The following is a 21948-nucleotide window of genomic DNA, read 5'->3' on the forward strand; positions in this document are numbered from 1 at the left end:
GTAAACTAAAACAGGACAGACCAGTTTCCCGGCAGAGCCATGACACTTTTGTACCAAATCTCTGCTTAGATGCCGCACAGTGAGTACATCTAAATTTATATACAAGACTAAAGAATCAATTTAAAAAGCTAAAATAACTTTGAATTATTCAATCCATGTATAATTTGGTTATTCATTTTTTAATTAAGAAAAAAAGATGACCAATTGTTTTCTTCACTATTCACTTCCAAGTTAAACTCGTTGAAAACACATGATACAGCGACTTTTTCATTGAACATATGTGGGCTGACCTGGAAGGGTTTACTTGTGTTGAATAACTCTAATTTACTTAAGTTATTCAGCCAGAAGAGCATAAATTCTGTTTGAGAAATCAAACATGCATTTATCTTTATTTAATTTAGATTGATTCAACTTTGTCATTGTGCAGAGTACATGTACAGAGCCAATAAAATGCAGTAAGCGGCCCAATTACAATAAATACAGTGTGATTATACAAACAGAAGATGCGTTTGGTAATAGAGCTATAAGAAAACTAAAAAAAACTTGATGATTCAAAAAAAACTAAAATGATTCTATAGCATGATTGTAAGTAAACGGTTTAATGATACAAAGTCATATATATATATATATATATATATATATATATATATATATACGTTAGCTCTGTGTATGATTTAAAGAAGAAACAAGGTTTATATTGACTGTAACACTGAACTTAAACCAGTTGTAATTTCATTGAAAGAAAAAAAGCTTATTTTCAAAAAGTGTACATTTTATATCACCCAGTATAACTACAGTACAGCAGTCTGAGGGGCTTTACCCAAATTCCTGTATTTTTATCTACATATTTACATTTTCACAAGACACAAACTAAACAATTTTACAAAAAAAAAAAAAAAATCCAAAACATTTGTTACTTGATGAAACAGGTTTGTCTAGAAAAACAAGTCACAGTTTAAACCCAGATATAATCTCTTCATGTTCCCAACAATAAAATAACTTACTGGATTATTTATAGAAAGGGTGTGTTACCTTACACGCCCTCAACAAGATCACAGAATTTCACTGTTACGGTAAAAAAAATAAAAATAAATACAAATAAATACAAAAAAGAATTCATTTTACATTTACACACAATCTTAATAAAAATAAAATAAATAAAAATGCTCATTTAATCACATACACAACCATACACAGTAAGATAACCAGTAAAATGCTTATACCACTCTCAGTGACATAAAATAGAATTATACTACGAATGAGAATTTAACTCTAGAAAAAAAAAGTGAAAAAAATCTACAGTGAAATAAAAATACACCTGGGAATTAAGTTACAAAATAAAATGGAATTAAAATAAAAAATAAATACGCGAACAAAATTTACAAAAGTGTAAAGTGTCAAATATAAAAGTCTAAAAGAAAAAGAAAATACTGTATAGTGTGGAATTGTCAAATGGGTGGTACTGGCAGTTGCTGTGGGCACAAAGGGCAGGCATAGGCACAGAGGGGTGTTTTAAACAAAGAGTCCTTTAATAATACAATAACATAAAACATGCATAATGAAGAAACAAAACAGACAAAGAAACCAACAAACTCAAACTATGACTGAAAGCATATAGCGAACACAGGCTCCATGGCGAAACACCCTTGACACAGGCTCTTGTGGCAAAACACAGGCTCTTGAGCTGTACAAAACGTAACATAGGCTCTTGAGCTGTAGACACGAGGTCAAGAGCGAGACACAAGGCTAAGACCTCACAAACAAACTACGCATGGAGCTGAAGACGAGACTAGAGACAGGACAGCAGATGACGGAACGGGGTAGTAGCCAAACGAACCCATATCCGAACCTACCCCCAAGTTCAACCTAATCAGTCCTTCAGTCACCGCCCGCATTATCTTGGGGTAACCGTGGACAATCATTTGTCATTTTCCCCACACATCGCTAACCTTACTCGCTCTTGTCGATTTCTTCTTTACAATATCAGAAAAATTCGCCCATTTCTTTCTTCACAGGCTATGTGCCGTTTTTAACCTTCCCAAGTTCTCCCACACCACCCCACTCCTCCGCTCCCTGCACTGGCTTCCTGTTGCTGCCCGCATCAAATTCAAAACGCTGATGCTTGCCTACAAAGCTAAAAATGGCCCAGCACCCACTTACCTCTCTGCTCTAATCACACCACGCACTGCACCACGTTCCCTCCGATCCTCCAGCACTGCTCGCCTCATCCCACCATCTCTCAGGGATCGAGGGCGGCATTCATCCAGGCTCTTTTCTGTTCTGGCACCTAGGTGGTGGAGTGAACTTCCTCTAGATGTCAGTACAGCAGAGACTTTGACTATCTTTAAACGACGACTCAAGACGCATCTGTTTCTCCAGTACTTGGACTAACCTTTAGACAAACAAGACTTCGAGACTGAATCAGCTCCACAACACTGAAACACAAGGGACCTTGTGTCTCTTTTTCCCCTCTTGGCTCTTGACGAAGGCGGTCGCACCTGCTCTCCCTCCCTTATCTCTCGCCGCTTGCTTCTCTTGTCTGTCTTGTGAATACTATTCAGAGACTCTCTTCGTCTTGCTCTTGAAAATAAAAAGGAATATGGATTTGATCAAGTGGTCTCTGAATGCAATTGACACGATCTTCTCGACGAGAAATGTGGGTTCTGGGGAACCTACTTGTCCTGCTGGGATGTTTGCTGCTGGATACACGATGGACGGTTGGGAGAAGTGGCGCATTGTGTGCCTGGCCGCACTGTCTCTGGAGGACGTTGAAGATATCTACCTATTCGGAACTCTGATAACAGGAATTCTGCTGATTGGATTAGGTGGGATACTTGGATATCGAAAAATTTTAAAAGCAGTCAGTCTCAACCCCAAGAGACTGGCTGGCTGGGAAATAGTGGTGACGAGAGCTGTCTGTAATCAGACTGTGGTTCTGGACTGCAAATTGGATAACATCTTGGTAAGACTAGCAGCTATGCAACATGATTTGGACAGACCTGGAGACCAGTGATGGACATTAAATATCTGCGAAATTGGCAGATTTTGATCGAAACCTGGAAAATATGATTTTCTTTTTCGGCTGCCCCTTTTCTCTCCAGCTACTGCATTCAAGGCCGTCGCTGGAGACATAACTAACTCCCCGAAGACCAAGATAACGAGACGCTCTGGAATCCTAATCCCCACCCCACTTCAAGGACACCTGGCGCAGACTATTACGGGATGTTACAGGCTTACAATCTGACACGCACACACATAACACACACATAACAGCTACAGATAGACACTCTACCTTCCCCTTATCCAACGCCTTCGTGTGCTTATTCCCTTTAGTGTGGGTTGGTGGAATCGGTACCAGCGCTCTCTAGCTGCAGGGACTGGAGCTGTCCGCCTACGTTGGACATTTCCTATCCCCCTGTACCCTCATCGTTGCAATGTTTATGTCTTGTGATTACATGTTTTTATGTGCTTGTTGCTGAGGTATTTTTCACCCCTGATCGCACACTGCCCTTTTCGAAGGACAGTCTGGGAGGGGCTTTTTTACCCTCGCTATCCTATTGTATCTTATTCCTTATTTTTCTATGATGCCGCCGGTTCGGTGGCTGCCGTCGCGACTCTGTGGTCGCACAAATCATTTCACTGCATATTGTACTCTGTATGATTGTGTATGTGACAAATAAACTTGAAACTTGTTTGCTTGTTTGCTTGTTGAAACCTACATATGACCACAACCTTGAGCCTTGGGACATGCTCATCGGTTATGTTACAAAACAAACTAAAATACAATATAAAACAAACCAAAATACAAAACAAAATGACCACATAAACAATAATGTACAACCAATGCTTGACTCAGGTTCCCTTAACAACTATTTATAGAAGATCTAATGAGCTACCTTGGTTCAGGTGCGCACCTGCATCACCTGACCGAGGTGCCTTCTGGGAAACTGAGTCTGCAAACAAAAACTACAAAAACCAAACATTGCCCTCTAGTGGCAAACCCTCACAGGAATATAAAATTTGAAATTGTAATTATGAAATGATAAAAGCTGTGTATCAGAAGCAGTGTGATTGTCCATGGCTTAAACTGCAGATAGTCTTCTTTCTTATGTGCAAACGAGACTGGCATGTTTATTTTATAAGTACAAATCTTTTTTATAAGATCAAATCTTTTTTTTTTTACAAGGGATTTAATATGGTATATTAAGATATTATTAGTAACTAAAAATGGCATCAGTGTAAAGGTTTGAAACTTCCTTTCTAAAAGTGATCCAAATATTTTTGCTAACTTTAATAACTTTAGTAACCTATAACCTTCATAATCTTTTCCAATCTCAGTAATTGTTTCTGATAAATTTAGATAATCTTTTTTTGAAGTTGTTGCTGTAGTTTGAGACATTGCCTCTGTAGATCAGGGCTGGAGACCGAGGAGGCCATAATGACCATTTGCTGTTGTCCTTTTAAGGATTACACCTTCATTTAATTTTAAAAATACCTAAAAATGTTCTTTTTTAGACCAATTTAATAAATTATAATTTAGAATTTATAAATAATTATATTCAACTGTTTTAGGTAATTTCTTTTCTTCAGACTAGACTTTTAATAGATTATTTACACAAATTTACATCTAATGTCAAATCATAAATATACAAACAATATACGAGGGTTCATATTTTGATGTATGATTTGATCTATTAATATCTGTGTTGTAGAATGATGGAGGGAAAGAGATCAGACTCACCAGAACCCAGTTGTGTGTCCATGGAGAGTGACGACTCAATGAAAGGGCCAGTGAACTTCAGAGACAGAGACAGTTCTACTGATGTGAGGTCAGTACAGTGCGGGGTTGTACAGCAGCATTCCACCTGATCAAACTCACTTAACTTTTTCACATTGACTTCATCAACTTTATTACATTATTTTTTCACATTTATTCTATATATTTTGTTCTCATATTAATTGTGCTTTAGAACAATGAAGAGGAAGAGATCAGACTCACCAGAACCCAGCTGTGTGTCCATGAAGAGTGACAACTCAGCAGTCCGTCCAATTAATCTCAGAGATGGAGACAGTTCTCCTTATCAAACGTAAGTGTAGAAACATGATTTAATGTAGTGTTCCATTTGATTAATCTTACCCTGCTTATTTTAAAGCTCGTCATGAACTTTGTCACTTTCTGAAGCAGTAAAACACTAAACTGACAGTGAGGAAGATTCCTTTAAGAGTTCAGTTCTGCCTGCAGTCCCTGAGTTGGAGGTTTTGTAATGTAACACAACTACTGTTACATCTTAGACATTATTAAAAAAAAATTCTTTATTTATTCATTTTTCAAACATTTTAAAATACATTATTAACTATGAAATCCTGAAATGAGTTTACATGGTTGTGGTAATAAATGTTAAGCTTTATTTATACCATAAATGTGTTGTGTGTTCTACTTTTTCACAGAGCACAGATAAAGACTTCAGACAGCAGAAATGAGTTGGAGTTCATATTCAAAGTGTGTACCTTTTTAATATGTGTGTCTTTGTAATGTGTGTAATTTGTCCCTGAATAGGAACAGATAAAATTTCAGTTGTAACTCTATTTAAAACCCAAAGACCTTTTCTTAATTCTTGAAATGAAAATATTTGTGTCAAGAAAACATTAAGACCTGTTCCTGTCTGTTTCTAATCAGGAGTTGGAACACAAAGTCATCACTCTAATAAAGAACGAACTGAAGAGGTTTGAGAAGCTCTTGAGTCCAGATTACCCAGCATGCACTGAGAGAGAGGTGGAGGATGAGGAGGATCTGCACAGTGTGAGAGAGGGAGCGCTGAAGATCACACTGCACGTCCTGAAGAACATGAACCTCAATGATCTCGCCGATACATTGAAGAACAGTAAGAGCTCTGAGTCAATTATTATTTTAATGTAACATTTTTTTTTTGAGAAATTATATTTTTACTTCATAGCATTTTTTGACCATGGAATGGGTAACATTTCTGGTTCATTAATCATTAAAATATCTTTGTGAAATTCAGACAGAATTTACTTGTATGTAATTGCACAGCGTTTGCCTTTCTTGTGGGATTATACAGGACATTAAATTATGTTTAATATAATAGTCGGACCTAGTAAAACAATTAATTCAACCAACCATGGATAGAAATGTTTAAAGGAGAAAAAAATATATAAAAATCAAAACTTGATTCTGTGCTAACTTAACTATGGAATCTGTCTCTTAGAGCCTTAAAATTTTTTCCAGAACCAGACAAAAGAGGAAGAGAGAGAGAGAGAAAGAGAGAGAGAGAGAGAGAGAGAGAGAGAGAGAGAGAGAGAGCGCAAGGGGTAGAACATATAATTTGTCTTAAAACTCAGAAACACAGTTTTTGAGAAATCACACACAAACAAACTTTAGCCCTATTCGCACATTATTAGTATTATTTGGGGACCTCGTATGATTTAGAAATTACCCCCCAAACCCACCAACCCTTTGGATGTGTGTGTGCTGAATTCACACAGGATAAGCGAAGACTGTGATTTTATTTAAATTTACTGACTTATCTCCTAGATATTATCTTCTAGATGTCAAGGCTTTGCATAGCATCCGCTTACTTGTTTTTCAACATGCTTGCTAGTGCTAAGAAGAAAAACCAAAAATAAGAAATAAGGAAAAAAAAAACTTTCAAAGCACTCCAATGCAGTCGTCATTGTTCATGGAACATGGATAAAAAATGCACAGGAAACAACAACCTTTAAAAAATTGTATATAACCCCAGACATGCGATCACAGACAGGCTGTTTTGTACAGGACTAAAATACAGGTCCTTCTAAACAAATTAGCATATTGTGATAAAGTTCATTATTTTCTGTAGTGTTCTGATAAACATTAGACTTTCATATATTTTAGATTCATTACACACAACTGAAGTAGTTTAAGCCTTTTAATTATTTTAATATTAATGATTTTGGCATACAGCTCATGAAAACCCAAAATTCCTATCTCAAAAAATTTGCATATTTCATCCGACCAATAAAAGAAAAGTGTTTTTAATACAAAAAAAGTCAACCTTCAAATAATTATGTTTAGTTATGCACTCAATACTTGGTCGGGAATCCTTTTGCAGAAATGACTGCTTCAATGGCATGGAGGCAATCAGCCTGTGGCACTGCTGAGGTGTTATGGAGGCCCAGGGTGCTTCGATAGCGGTCTTAAGCTCATCCAGAGTGTTGGGTCTTGCGTCTCTCAACGTTCTCTTCACAATATCCCACAGATTCTCTATGGGGCTCAGGTCAGGAGGGTTGGCAGGCCAATTGAGCACAGTAATACCATGGTCAGTAAACCATTTACCAGTGGTTTTGGCACTGTGAGCAGGTGCCAGGTCGTGCTGAAAAATAAAATCTTCATCTTCATAAAGCTTTTCAGCAGATGGAAGCATGAAGTGCTTCAAAATCTCCTGATAGCTAGCTGCATTGACCCTGCCCTTGATAAAACACAGTGGACCAACACCAGCAGCTGACATGGCACCCCAGACCATCACTGACTGTGGGTACTTGACACTGGACTTCAGGCATTTTGGCATTTCCCTCTCCCCAGTCTTCCTCCAGAGTCTGGAACCTTGATTTCCGAATGACATGCAAAATTAGCTTTCATCCGTAAAAAGTATTTTGGACCACTGAGCAACAGTCCAGTGCTGCTTCTCTGTAGCCCAGGTCAGGCGCTTCTGCCGCTGTTTCTGGTTCAAAAGTGGCTTGACCTGGGGAATGCGGCACCTGTAGCCCACTTTTGCAGGTGTTTAGAGTTAATTAGTTGATTCTGATGTTTTGGTTAATTACTCGTTTGAAGAACCTTTTCATGATATCCTAATTTTTTGAGATAGGAATTTTGGGTTTTCATGAGCTGTATGCCAAAATCATCAATATTAAAATAATTAAAAGGCTTGAACTACTTCAGTTGTGTGTAATAAATCTAAACTATATGAAAGTCTAATGTTTATCAGTACATTACAGAAAAAAAATGTAACTATATCACAATACACAAATTTTTTGAGAAGGACCTGTATAGTAGCTCATTTGTGGGAAATCTTTACTTTACAAATTACAGATATGGTCGATTCACATGCGATTAAGATCACAGACAACTTCTGCAAATCACATAAGTAATACTAATCCCATGTGAATAGGACTTTAAACTGTGTTGATATGCTTTGGTTTGGTAAAGTTCAGGGAGTTTAGCCCTATTCCAAATCAGCCATGTCTGTAATATTTAAAAGTATTTTGGCTGCTGGGTCATATCAATATACAACATACAACATACAACAATACAATGTGCAAAAAGAGACAATTTTATGTCTTATTTTATTCTCCTGTTCATAAGAACTGTTCCAGGTGTCTCAGTATCAGCAAAAACTCAAATCCAGCCTAAGAGAGAAGTTTAAAAAAATTAATGAAGGAATTACACAACCTGGAAGCTCAGTACTTCTAAATGAGATCTACACAGAGCTCTACATCACAGAGGGTGGGAGTGGAGACGTCTGTAATGAACATGAGGTGAGACAGATTGAAACAGAGTCCAGGAGAGCAGCAACACAGGAGACACCCATCAAATGTAATGATCTCTTTAAAGACAAGTCCATCAGAAGTGTGCTGACCAAAGGAGTTGCTGGAATTGGAAAAACAGTCTCTGTGCAGAAGTTCACTCTGGACTGGGCTGAAGGAAAAGCAAATCAGGACATCACCTTCATGTTTCCACTTCCCTTTAGAGAGCTGAATCTGATAAAGAAGAAACATCTCAGTCTGATGGACCTTCTTCAACGCTTTTTCCCAGAATTGAAGAACTTAACATTAGAAAGGTATAATGCTCACAAAATCCTGTTCATCTTTGATGGTCTGGATGAGTGTCGACTTCCTCTAAATTTCCAGGACAATAAGAGTGTGTGTGATGTGACAGAGTCAGCCTCAGTGGATGTGCTGCTGACAAACCTCATCAAGGGGAAGTTGCTTCCCTCTGCTCTCCTCTGGATCACCTCTCGACCAGGAGCAGCCAATCAGATCCCTCCTGAGTGTGTAGACCAGGTAACAGAGGTACGAGGGTTCAGAGATCCTCAGAAAGAGGAGTACTTCAGGAAGAGGATCAGTGATCAAAGCCTGGCCAATAAAATCATCTCACACATTAAGTCTTCAAGAAGCCTCTACATCATGTGCCACATCCCAGTCTTCTGCTGGATCTCAGCCACTGTACTAGAGAGAATGTTGGGTGAAGCAGAGAGTGGAGAAATCCTCAAGACTCTGACCCAAATGTTCACACACTTTCTGATATTTCAGATTAAACACAAGGACCAAAAGTACCATCAGAAATGTGACCCTGATCCTGAGAAGACCAGAGAGAGTATCCTGGCACTGGGAAAACTGGCTTTCCAACAGCTGGAGAAAGGAAACCTGATCTTCTATGAGGAAGACCTGCGAGAATGTGGCATTGATGTCAAAGAAGTGTCCGTGTACTCAGGATTCTGTACCCAAATCTTTAGAGAGGAGTTTGGGCTTCACCTGGAGAAGGTGTTCAGCTTTGTACATCTGAGTGTTCAGGAGTTTCTAGCTGCTTTATACTCATTCCTCTCATTCATCAGCAGAAACGCAGATCAAACAGAACAACAAACTTCTGATCTGTCAGATCTTTTTACTAAGTCTAACATGACTGATTTTCTGAAGAGTGCAGTGGACAAGGCCTTACAGAGTGAGAATGGACACCTGGACCTGTTCCTCCGCTTCCTTCTGGGTCTCTCGCTGGAGTCCAATCAGACTCTCTTACGAGACTTAATGCCACAGATACGAAGCAGCTCTCACAGCAAACAGGAAACAGTCGAGTACATCAAGGAGAAAATCAGGGAGAATCCATCAACAGAGAAATCCATTAATCTGTTCTACTGTCTGAGTGAACTGAAAGAAGATTCTCTAGTGCAGGAAGTAAAAGAGTATCTGAACAGACAAGGTTACAGTCGTCTAAGTAGAACCAGGCTTTCTCCTGCTCAGTGGTCAGCTCTGGTGTTTGTGATGCTCAACTCAGAAGAGGAGCTAACTGAGTTTAATTTAAAGACATATGACCCATCAGAGGAATGTCTTCTGAGGCTGCTACCAGTGGTCAAAGCATCCAGAAAAGCTGAGTGAGTATTTTTTTAATAAATGTTTACTGCATGGTCTCATCTAAATTATTAATGTGATTTTTTTTAAATGATTAACATTTTAATGTTTTTTGTTTTGACTTACCAATTCATTATTTTGACTTACTAAAAAACACTTGACAGACCATGCTCTCAGGCCAAACAGTAATCATTGGGAATTGAGCTTGTCAACTTCAGCTCTCTAAACCTCTGCCAACAAAGCAGACAGAATGACAACAGAGCAAGACTAAAGACAACTGAAACACATGGGCTATTTTCTGTTTTAGAGTGTACTTCAAAGTGTGCTTCCTACTCCCTGTTTGCTATGCAGTCAATGTTGATTGAGGGGCGTTCCCTTGACAAAATTCCACCATTTAAAACACCCTGCAATATCACCAGCACAGACATCACTTTCTCTATGTGTTACCATGGTAACATAAGCATCTAGGATACCCATTGTTGTTACTGTGGAAATTTCACACTACGGAAATTAAATATTAAATATTTATTTAAGCAAAAACTGATAACATTATAAAACTTGTATCATTGATATGTGTATAAATTGTAAAGAAATGATTTAATTTACATAATGTAGGGAGAAATAATTTTGTGCAAACTACTAGCCTATGTAATAATGATGATTTATGATTAAATTAAATGTTAAATTATTGTGTAATATTAATATTATGTTAGGTGGCATGGTGGCTTAGTGGTTAGCCCTGTCGCCTTGCACCTCCACGTTCTGGGTTTGATTCCTGGCCAGGTTTGATTCCCACATAGAGTTTTCATGTTCGCCCTACGCTTGTCTTTCCCACAGTCCAAAGACAAGTAGATTAGGTTAATTACCATTCCCAAATTGCCAATGAAGACACAAAAAAGAAATGACACAGGAAATGACCCATGACCTGAAATACAGGATGCAGAGAAATTGGGAAAGGTGAGGCTTCCTTGTAGACCTGTCTTAAGTCTAACTAGGACAGGCTGAGCTATGCATGACATGTGCAAAGCAAGAGCAGGAAATAACTAAGGTAGAATTGGGTTCAGGTAAGGCCAGATAAGGCTCAGCAGGACCCATGTTTACTCAGCAACTTAGAGTAGGAATTCAGACCTAATTAGGAGTAAGAGCAATTTATCAACATTCTTAAAATAGGAAATCAGACCTATCTCCACCAAAACTCTCCCGATCTCTAGAGATATTCTAACTGGTTAGAAGTTGCAAGGAAATGACATTTAGACAGATTCATGCATGGAGAAGAGATGTTTTAGTGACGGAAATTAAGCTTAAAATACATTTCGATAAAAAAATTATATTTTTGTAACATCTTACATGCATTATGCAACTTGTCCAATAACCAAAATTTTTTATGCTGTCTCCGCTGGTGACTGCATAAGTTTTTTCAAGTAACAGCACAGATGACACTTTGAAACAATAATGATTTGGGTTTGTTGCAGCCATCAAAGTCAAAAATAATAAATCAAACTTTGCTCATACAGCACCACAGATCACTTGCAGCAATTCATATATTTCCCCACGCAACAGAAATAAAAGAAAAACAAACTGCAGTCTTGTTCGACACTGGTGTTACTGGAGTTGTGGATATCATCCATGGCACACACATTAAAGTAATTGTCCAAAGCACCAAAGTGAATGCTTATGTAGACCAAAACATTATAACAGAATCAACACAAATCAAATGGTCATGGATGCAACATGATCATCCTATTCTGGGCTGGTGGCCCTGCATTGGAGCCCATTGTGGGGAGCGACACTCAAGTCTCACCATAGACATTGTGACACATTGTGGTATCCTTCTGCATTATCACCCAACAAAGTACAGTTCCTCCAGAGGATTCTCAATGGAATAATCACGTGGTCACCGGGTGTTCCTTTTTTAAGTCCAGCAAACTACCCCAAGATTAAACAAACTTCGATGGGGATTTTGATTGTAAAAGACTGTGCAAATAAACAATATCTTATCAAATAAAATCTTATTCGCTCCATGTTACAATTTCTCTTTCAGTCTACATGAGTGTAAATTGACAGATGAAAGCTGTAGAGCTCTGTCCTCTACAGTCCTCAGCTCAAACTCCTCCAGTCTGAGAGAACTGAACCTAAGTGACAATAACCTGTATGATTCAGGAGTGAAGCTGCTCTCTGCTGGACTGGAGAATCCACACTGTACACTGGAGAAACTGAGGTTTGATTGAATGCATGCACACACACACACACACACACACACACACACACACACACACACACACACACACAAGTTAAAATATATATTGTATATTGCCCCCCGAAAAAAGCTAATTGGAGTCAGGTGTTAGCATACCTCAAGTCTTGTTAAGAAAATAAGTTTGGAGGTGTGGACTAGAGCTAGTTTGACTGATAAAAACCTTTTGAGTTTGCTCCGCACAAAAAGAATATACCAATGTAAGCCATGCCTTGCCACCAAGAGCTTTCAGAGGATTTAATCAAGAATTGTTGATTTACTAAAACTGGAAAGGGTTACAAAGTGATTAAAAACTTTAGATATTGTTTAGTCTACAGTTAGGCAAATGGAGACACTTTGGGATTGTGGCTACTCTACAAAAAAGTGTGCACCCAGTCAAAATGACTCGAAGAGCACAAGAAAGACACATCATTGAGGTACAAAAAAACTACTCCGAGTGACAGGCAAAGATTTAAAGGCATTATTGGAACTGGCTAGCATCTGTGTTTATGACTTTGAATGGCAGGACACCACAAAGAAAGCCGCTGCTTACTAAAAAGAACATTGCTGCATGCCTGAAGTTTGCAAAAGAGCACATTCACACTCTACAGTGTTATTGGCAAAATGTTTTTTTTTTTGTACTGATGTAACTAAGATTGAACTATTTGGAAAGAACACATAGCACTATATATGGCTTAAAAGGGCACTGCATATTATTATGAAAACAACATCCCAAAGAGAGGAAGATGAATTCCCAAGTGTATCAATAAGATCTTGAGGATAATGTGATAATTTCTGTATGTCAGATAAATCTCTGTACTTGGGTGATGCAACAGAGCAATGATCTAAAACCCTGGATCAAGCCAACAACAGAATAACTTCAGAAAAACAAAAAACTTTTGGAGTGACCAAAGAGCCCAGACCTCAACCCAATAGAGATACTATGGAATGACTTGAAGAAAGGAGTCATTAATCCTTACTTATAACAATGAATTGTTATATTCAGGGATGTGAAACAGGGGACCTGGCTAAAAGCTTAAGTATGCCTTGCATATTTGCAAATAATAATCAAAGCACTTCAAGACACATAATGCATGTGCATGTGCGTTTGTCCCTCTCCTGGTTCAGAGCACTGGCCACTTAGTGTATCAAGCTGTGCCGAAGGAATAAAGTGATGATTATTCCCTTAAATCATTTTTATTAAACATTTGGTGTTTGGCTTTTCAGCCACTTGTGCATAAATGTGGCTACTTGAAGCTATGGGGTGTTTAGGCCCTGTTAGTGTTTTTTATGCTGCGTGCACCTTCATTTTAACACCCTTTTTATTTAGTGCTTACTTTTTGGTCAGGTATTTTGTATGCTATTTGTCCAAAGGTGCTTAATATGACTTTCTTTAAAGGTTTTATTGGGCAACCTAATAAAAATCTTTTCAACCATTTTACTAAGGAAGATCATATTACACCTTTACATCTTGGCTTTAATTATTGCAATGGGGATAATAGTATGGATTAAATGCTTAAAGAAATGACCAAATATGTCCTTTGAAAACAGCCTACTCCGAAGTTTATTATTTCTAAACTGTAACTACTCTAACTGAGGCTGGTATTTTGTATAAGTGTCGGCTTTAGAAAAAAAGAACTGAAAGAAAAACAAAAAGAGTTGCATAATAAAGAAAAAAATACATCTTAAACATGACCATGCTTAAAGAAACTTAGAGCTGAATGTTGCTCTTCCTCCTTGGCAATAGCTAGTAAAACAGACCTTGTTGATCAGCAATCTTCAGATGGCATAGAGTGCCAGCCAAGACCGAAAAGCACTGCAAAGAGTAATAGAAATGGCACAGAACATCAGTGAAGGACGCTTTTGTCCATCCGTGATTTATATTACAGACAATGCCTGCAGAAGGCACATCGACTTTTCTCCCTGCACCGTTATAAACCATCTAACGTAGCAAAGGTAAGCATAATATAGTTTTCCGACTACCCACACAGTTTGCAACTAGACAATCACCTTAATGCATTGTTTATTATAAACGGGCGATTAGGGATTATATAGAGACGGATGTACATAGAGAAGAAGCCATAACCATGTTCTATGAGAGTATAAGTTAACTTACACTCCGCATTCATCGTGATTATTAGAAAAGGCGATCTGCAAAGAGTCATAGTAAAATAAATCACACTCACCGAGCCTGGTGAAGATGAAGCAGGAACACGAAGCGTTAGTACAGATCCGATTTTTAGGAGCAGCTTCCTAGTAAAACCTGCTTTATATTGACCCGCGTTTATAAAGCAGTCTGGTGAAAAATGATTAGCGCAAACATGAACGCATTTAGGTAAATCAGCGGGGACGTTAGCTTTAAAAACTAAATTCAGCCACTGCGTCCTCAGCGGCTCAGATGTCGGTAGTAAATGACGACTGCTGTGTTTGCTATTACACCCAACAACTGTACACAACACTCACTTAGGCGCCATTTTGCTCCAGCGGCGAAAAACAATGGCCGACAGCTTCTTCTCACTCGGGGCGGGTCTTTGCTAAAACAACAGTGTCAATCAACTAGTGTAGGAGCGGCCTCTTGTGGTGTGGCGTCACATCGACAGGCATTTGAGATTGGCCTGATTTCAGAAGGGGCATGTTATTGTAATAAATGAAAAGAAAACCACTGGGCGGCTCTTTATCATCGTAGAGTGGTTGTGTACACACTCTCCTAACACACAGTTCAGTCCAAACAGCTTAAAATAGTGCATGTAGTGCTGTATGACCCCTTTAAATTACATTTAATTTAATAAAAATTTATTTTATTTGTATAGCGTTTTAACAATGGTGATTGTCACAAAGCAGAAATTTAAATTATTGATTGTGAAATTTTCTTCTGTTTCAAATTTTAAAACAATCTAGTGACCTTATGCCTCAAATGAATTGTGCTTCCACTGCAATAAAACAGATGCTGTTTCATCTGTTGCTCTTGTGAGAGGTCTTAGGGAAAGGTTTTTAGCATTGACCTTGCATGAAGTAATTTTGCACTTTGATCATTGCTTTGTGTTCAACTCTTATACTTGCAAATGACCTGACAGAAAGCAGAGTACTTGCCACTCCAACATTAACATCTGCTCCAATTGAGCTAACGACCTCCTTACATGTGTCCTTACACACTTCCAGATACCTTCCCAGTGTGTAAGGACACATGGGATGTCCAGAAAAGAACAGGAAACGTTAGTCTAGTTTATGTCATGTCATTTTAGTCTTTTGAAGCCTTATTGTGCTCATTACCGTGTCTTTCCCTGATTTATTTTTTTTTGATGGTTCAGTACTTTGGTGAAGTAATTTTAGAAATTACTTAATACTTATTAATTACTTAGTTAATACTGGCAGTATACCAGGCTCATTTGCTTTTCCTCTTTTTGATGATTACATTGACTAGCCGGGGGGCTGTAGGGGGATTTGGAGGAGTTGGTTCTACAAGTTTAGGACTAAGCTGGACCTTTTTAAAGGTTATTGACCCTTAAATTCATGTGGCATGCAATAACTTTGCTCTTGTTGTGCCATTTGATATGTGAAATGCTTCAGCAACCTTCAGAGTCTTGTCATTGTTGTATTGAAAAGTGTCTGTAGCTGTAAAGCTTACCTTGATGACTTAGTCCTTAGTCCTTAGTCTATTTTCATCTGCTCATAAAGATCTTTAAAGGTTCTTGTGTATGGTAGAGTATTATAAAGTGTTTTGCTGCAATTATGCCATCATTGCTGTGCCTCTTACAAGTTTACTTAGCCCTAAGGTTTCTGGACAGAATTGAAAAAGAGACATTAGTATTTATTTTAACGTTTTGTTGTGTGTTATATGCACTATTAAACTGAGCACGCATGCTGGACCCTAAAATAAACACACCGGCAGGTGCGGCTCATTCAGACTGAATACCTGACGGCGGCGTTGCCTGTATAAATGGCCACGCCTTTGCCTGTTCAGAACTCCACGTGGTAGCAGCCTGCGGATTTACCTGTTCTGAACAGTTTATGCGTGATTCTGGCCCGTGTCGTTACTCATTGAAGTTCTTTGATTTTAATAAATGCACAACTTTTGGTGAATACAGATCATAATCAGCTGTTATCTATTGATAAAAAAAATATCATAGCTTAATGCAGTGGAGTCAGGTATTACCGGGTTAAGAGCTGACCATTTGGTACATACTGTAAATGAAGCAGGATAATATTCTGGCTGATCCTTTGTCGTGGTTGTATGTCTGTGGTAATGCTAGTTTGATGTTTAATACTTTCTGGTGTTTTTAAGCTGCCTTACAGTTACGTGTAGGGCATACACTGATACGTTTTTTTTGTTTTGTTTTTTTTGTAGGTAGCCTTGGACTTTAAAAGGCCTGGCTACAACCCCCTGTCCTCTCTTTAAGTCTCTCTCTCTCTCGCTCTCTCTCTTACAGTTTGCTGCTGGATCTGCACTACACATACTCTAATTTATAATAAATGTATTTACGGTTTAACTTTTCGGTTGTGTTTTCATTATTTTGCATTTTTCTTTAAACCAAGGCATGTAACACATGACAGAGAGGTAGTTATTTTACAAAAGGTGGTAATTTGTTAGATTGTTTGGCTCAGCTTTATATGGACCAAATTTTCTATGTATTATTTGGACAGTAGTGACTTTTCTGAGATCTTTCTTGAGAATCATTTATAACTACGGTAATAAACACTAGCTATAAAATGTAATTTTTTTGTGTGTTGAGATGATTTTAACATAAAAAGAACCATTTCAGACAATATTTCACTCTCTAAATGTCAACATTTTCTTTTAGGCTGTGTGGGTGTAAACTGACAGAGGAAAGCTGTAGAGTTCTGTCCCCAGTTCTCACCTCAAACTCCTGCAAGCTGAAAAAATTGAACCTGAGTCACAATAACCTGCAGGATTCAGGAGTGAAGCTGCTCTCTGCTGCACTGAAAAATCCACACTGTACACTGGAGATACTGGAGTAAGAGCATCCCCAATATGCTGTAGATTTAATTCAATTTAAATGTATCTGTATAGTGCTTTTGGCAATAGACATTGCTGTAAAGCAGCTTTACAAAATACAAAAAAAAAATCAATTAGAAGAAATATAAAATATAACAGGAATCAGTTTATCAAATTGTCAGATTGTCATTGATGAGTAAGCCAAGAATGTGGAGATGGGGGAAAGCCTCCCTGAGACGGCAGTAGGAAGAAACCTTAAGAGGAACCAGACTCAATAGGGAACCCATCCTCAATGGGACCATAAATCAGTCCCTGCTATATCTGTGTGCTATAAGGCTGCAGTGAGAATGCTGAGGAAACTTCTCAGGATTACGTCCCATCTGTAGAGAGGAGTGCTAAAATAATGGTCACTGCATAGAACCAATAGGTGTACTAGCCTTACAGTACCTCTGCAATTTGTATGCCTGGGTTCCTTAATATCATTAATATTCTTTATAATATTATAATCATATATTCCTTATATAATTAACAATATCGTTCTTATTGCTACCAGTTGCTGCATTCTGATTTTGAACTGTAGATCCTATGTCTAGTTTGTGGATTTTTTTATGTTAATTTTTTCATTTTACATTTATCTGCAGCCCATTTGCAAACTGAATTGTGACTTGCTTTCACTGGTCTATTTCCATACAGTGTTTTGGTAAGAATATAGACCAGAAATTTGACTGTCACTTTGTGTAATTCAAACTTGTGTCACATACTTAAGGAGCTAGAGAAACTAGTGGACATGATGAAAAGATTTTTCTTCTGAACTAGCTTTAAAGTATCATCCCACCAATCCATCATTTTTTTTTATAAACTTAGATTTAAATATTGGACATAAACTCCAGGTCCGCTCTATGTGATATCTGTCTTTTGGCTTGTTCCTCAAAATTACATCCTTTTCTGTAGATGTCTTATTAACCACACACACCTCTGGACCTTTATTTCTTATTCTCTTTCTAAAGGATGTGGGAATGCAACATTACGGATGAGGGTTGTATTGCTGTGGCTTCAGCTCTGGAGTCAAATCCCTCATCACCCCTGCAAGAACTGAATCTGAATGGTAACAAGCCAGGAAAATCAGGGATGAAGCGGCTTTCTGATCTTCTGAACAATTCAAACTGTAAACTAAAGAAACTACAGTGAGTAACAGTTTTTTGTAGATATTAGAAGTGTGTCAGTGTATGAGAGTAAAATGTCTTGTTTTTGATTGTGTATGTTATAAAATATACTGCAAGTATTAATGTGCGAAAACTATCATGAGAATATGTGAATGTGTTTTTTTTTTTGTCTTCATTAACCTATGTTTATTCTTAAAAAAAATATTTTGTGTAATCTTGAAAGGAGGAATTAACTGACTGTGTAAAAATATAGTCCTGCTAAATATATTCTGTGCTGTTTTTTCCTTGTAGTGTTACCATGAGGAAGATTGAACAATAATCCCACACAGAGGACTCTAAGAAATTAATGGAAACTTACAGTTTCCACCATCATAAGAAAACATTTTACATTTGTTTTTGGTTTACAGTTGATTTTGTTTGGTGGGATTTTAAACCTAATCTTAATCCTGACTGGTTTAAAAAAAATCTGTTAGGAAATTTATTCCTAACTGAGAAAGTACCCAACAACTTATAAACATTTGTCCTATCTTCTAGAGATAACAATATCGGATCTTGATGATACTGTACCACATGTGTAGCCTGGAGTCTAGTGAGTGAGTAAAGGGTGTCATACTTGAGCTCCCATATCAATCACAGTAACACTAGCCAATCATAGGTGTCTGTGAGCTCGCACAAGTGAAAGTTGGCAGACAGCGCTTGTCCTCTGAGTGTGTTATGCTTCCCCCTGTAACAGTTCGATAAGATGGCTTCACTTACTGCGGCGCACATCAGCACATGAACATGGTTGGATCTGTAATTATTTAATTAAGCTGTAATCAAACATAAATGAAGGAGAAAGTCAGTAAAAAAAAAGTACAGAGGTACATTCAGTACCACGACCAATGACTTTATTATATTTATTCATATGATATTGCATTTATTTACATTTATTTTTAATACATTTATTACATTAGTGATGACTGTCATTGGTTCTCTCTTTCAACACTTGGGTTTTTATGGCAACATTAACACCCTGTTAGAAGTGAAAATTGGGTACATAGTATTTATTTTGCATATTATGCTCCATATTATTCATGCTAGTTTTAAGAATTATTTTACTTCAAGGTATAATAAGGCTATTTTAATGCAATAAGATGTTATTTTCTTGTAAAAAAAAAAATAATAATAATAATATTGTCATGTTACAAAGAGACTACAAATGTAAACTCTCCTGTCCTGGACTCCTTCCTGGTTAAGTGCATGAAGATTTTTTCCTAAATGTTAAATAAACCTCTCTATTTCAATGATTACACACTATAGTAAAATAATGTATAATATACTGTGTGCAGACCAGACAGCACGCTGTGGCGACCCCTTGATGGGAGCAGAAGAACTACTATAAAAAACTATTTATAATACTCATTTATAGTTTGTAGTGGTTTCCTATTTTATGTGAGTGAGAAATATTTACTATGTTAATCTCAGTGTGGCCTTGTTCATTTGTAAACTATATAAACATATCTGATTCACTGACTATTTCATGGGTTATTTTGGTTAATTAAATGTATAAAACAGATCTTAGGGGCAAGATCTCATTCTTTCCTGCATCAACAATGTACATTTTATGTGAATGAAGATAAATTAATTTTATATACACAGTACATATAAATACATATAAGTTGAGCTTCATCGCTATAGTCCTTTTGATTCTGAATGTCAGTGAATAATTCATTGAGTAAACATTCAATACCTAGGGTCTCTTTCACTTCTCTTTCCCACTAAACTAGGTTTTGTTACATTCCAAAGACATTTGTGTAAATAGTTTTTCACCTTTACATGTCAGAGTGGAACTGCAGTAATAGTCTTAACTGGAATTCAGCGCAATTTCCATTGCATAACATTCATATGAAACACTTATTGACCATGACACCCATCCAAATCAACAGCTCAATGTGGAAACAGTCCTGTGAGACTTGCCCAGAGAGATTTGTATCAGAAGCGCAAATGAAAAAAAAAAGCAGTGAAACTAATAGTTAGTATTTAGTCATTACTATTGTAATTAATTGTATATTTCTTTAAATTTTTTTAAAGAAAGTTTTTAGGGGAGGGTTGTTTGTTAGTTTTTCTGGTTGCAGCTATTTGTTTTTCTTTAATTGTTAATCTTTTTTGACTCCATACAGTTAGAGGTACATCGTAAAAAGTGTCTGTAAATATAAAAGTAAAATACCATATAAATGCTACAGGATAAAACGTATTTCACAAAACTTGCGATGACCGTAGAACTTACAGTGAAAAACTGTAATTAGTTTTACAGAGTAAGAACTTAAATTTAACAGTTAAAAACATATAAAAATACGTTTTTTATTTTAATTTTTAAAATGTATGATATACTGTATTTACGATATCTACGATGTCTGTTGGGTTATCGGTTTGGAACTAAAAGAAGTCACTGAGGCACTGCCCACCAGACCTGCATGTGCACATCTTTCTTTCCCTTTTTCCCTTCCTCCCTCCTTTAACCCTTTCCTTCCCTTTTATCCTAAATAATATTACCCCTTTTCCGTAAGACCTCGCCTCGTATCCGTGCTTGTTGTTGCCGCCCATTTGCCAAACTGGTTAGAAAAATACATGAACATATTTGACACCCCTTTGCAGTGTGCACTTAAAAACCACAATGTATATATTTTTCTGTGTAACGTGTAATAAAAGCCCTTCTATAAAATTGTATGTCTAAATTGTCTGCCTAAAACGTTAAAAAATGTCCACCCAATATGTATAACATGATCACATAACTCCTCTAAGACATACTCCTTGCAAGTATGTCCTCTAACATATTGAGTAAGGTTTATCTTATGTTTATGTAATCTAAAGAAACTTGATTTTGCTAAATCATCATGCCATGTGATTGTAGTGTGGTAGATATCACACCTAGGGCTTGGGCAGTGTCATTGGCCAATTTTTCAACTTCATGAGATAGGATACGGATCTGATCCAAACTAACAATAATACCAGAATTAAGGCCATAGAAATGTCAAGGTAATGACGTCGGTTACACTATGAGAGGGAAGATAAGTCTGATTACAGACTTCCACCCCTGGAGAGCAACTGCTTTGGGACTGCTTTGGGACTGCTTTGGGACAATGCCAATTGTTAAAAGCACTATACAAATAAAATTGAATTGAAATTTAATTCACAGCCTGGGTACAGTGTGTTCCTCTTATCAAAATCAGCACCTGACACTTTAACTCAGAACACATTATTTGTATAGCGCTTTTAACAAATGCCATTGTCCCAAAGCAGCTTTACACAATCAAAATAATTATTTAAGTTTGTATGAAATTTGAATGTGTATGAATCAAAATGGTCAGTTTTTCCCTGGTGAACAAGCCGACGGCGACAGTGGCAAGGAAAAACTCCCTGAGATGGTAATAGGAAGAAACCTTGAGAGGAACCAGACTCAACAGGGAACCCATCCTCATCTGGGTGAAACAGGGATCAGG

At 37.3% G+C, this 21948-nt stretch overlaps 1 protein-coding gene across 1 annotated transcript; it reads left to right on the top strand.

Annotated features, from left to right (window-relative positions):
• Positions 1-26: 26 nt before the first annotated feature.
• LOC128514776 (NACHT, LRR and PYD domains-containing protein 9-like) lies at positions 27-19984 on the top strand. Its single transcript, XM_053488629.1, has 10 exons — positions 27-79; positions 4713-4829; positions 4971-5087; positions 5449-5500; positions 5678-5882; positions 8360-10142; positions 12161-12337; positions 17152-17325; positions 18314-18490; positions 18761-19984. Exons 2-10 carry the CDS (start codon positions 4714-4716, stop codon positions 18786-18788), a joined length of 2829 nt encoding a protein of 942 aa, XP_053344604.1. The 5' UTR covers positions 27-79; position 4713; the 3' UTR covers positions 18789-19984.
• Positions 19985-21948: the final 1964 nt, after the last annotated feature.

Source organism: Clarias gariepinus, chromosome 27, assembly GCF_024256425.1.
Source record: "Clarias gariepinus isolate MV-2021 ecotype Netherlands chromosome 27, CGAR_prim_01v2, whole genome shotgun sequence".
NCBI lineage: Eukaryota > Metazoa > Chordata > Actinopteri > Siluriformes > Clariidae > Clarias > Clarias gariepinus.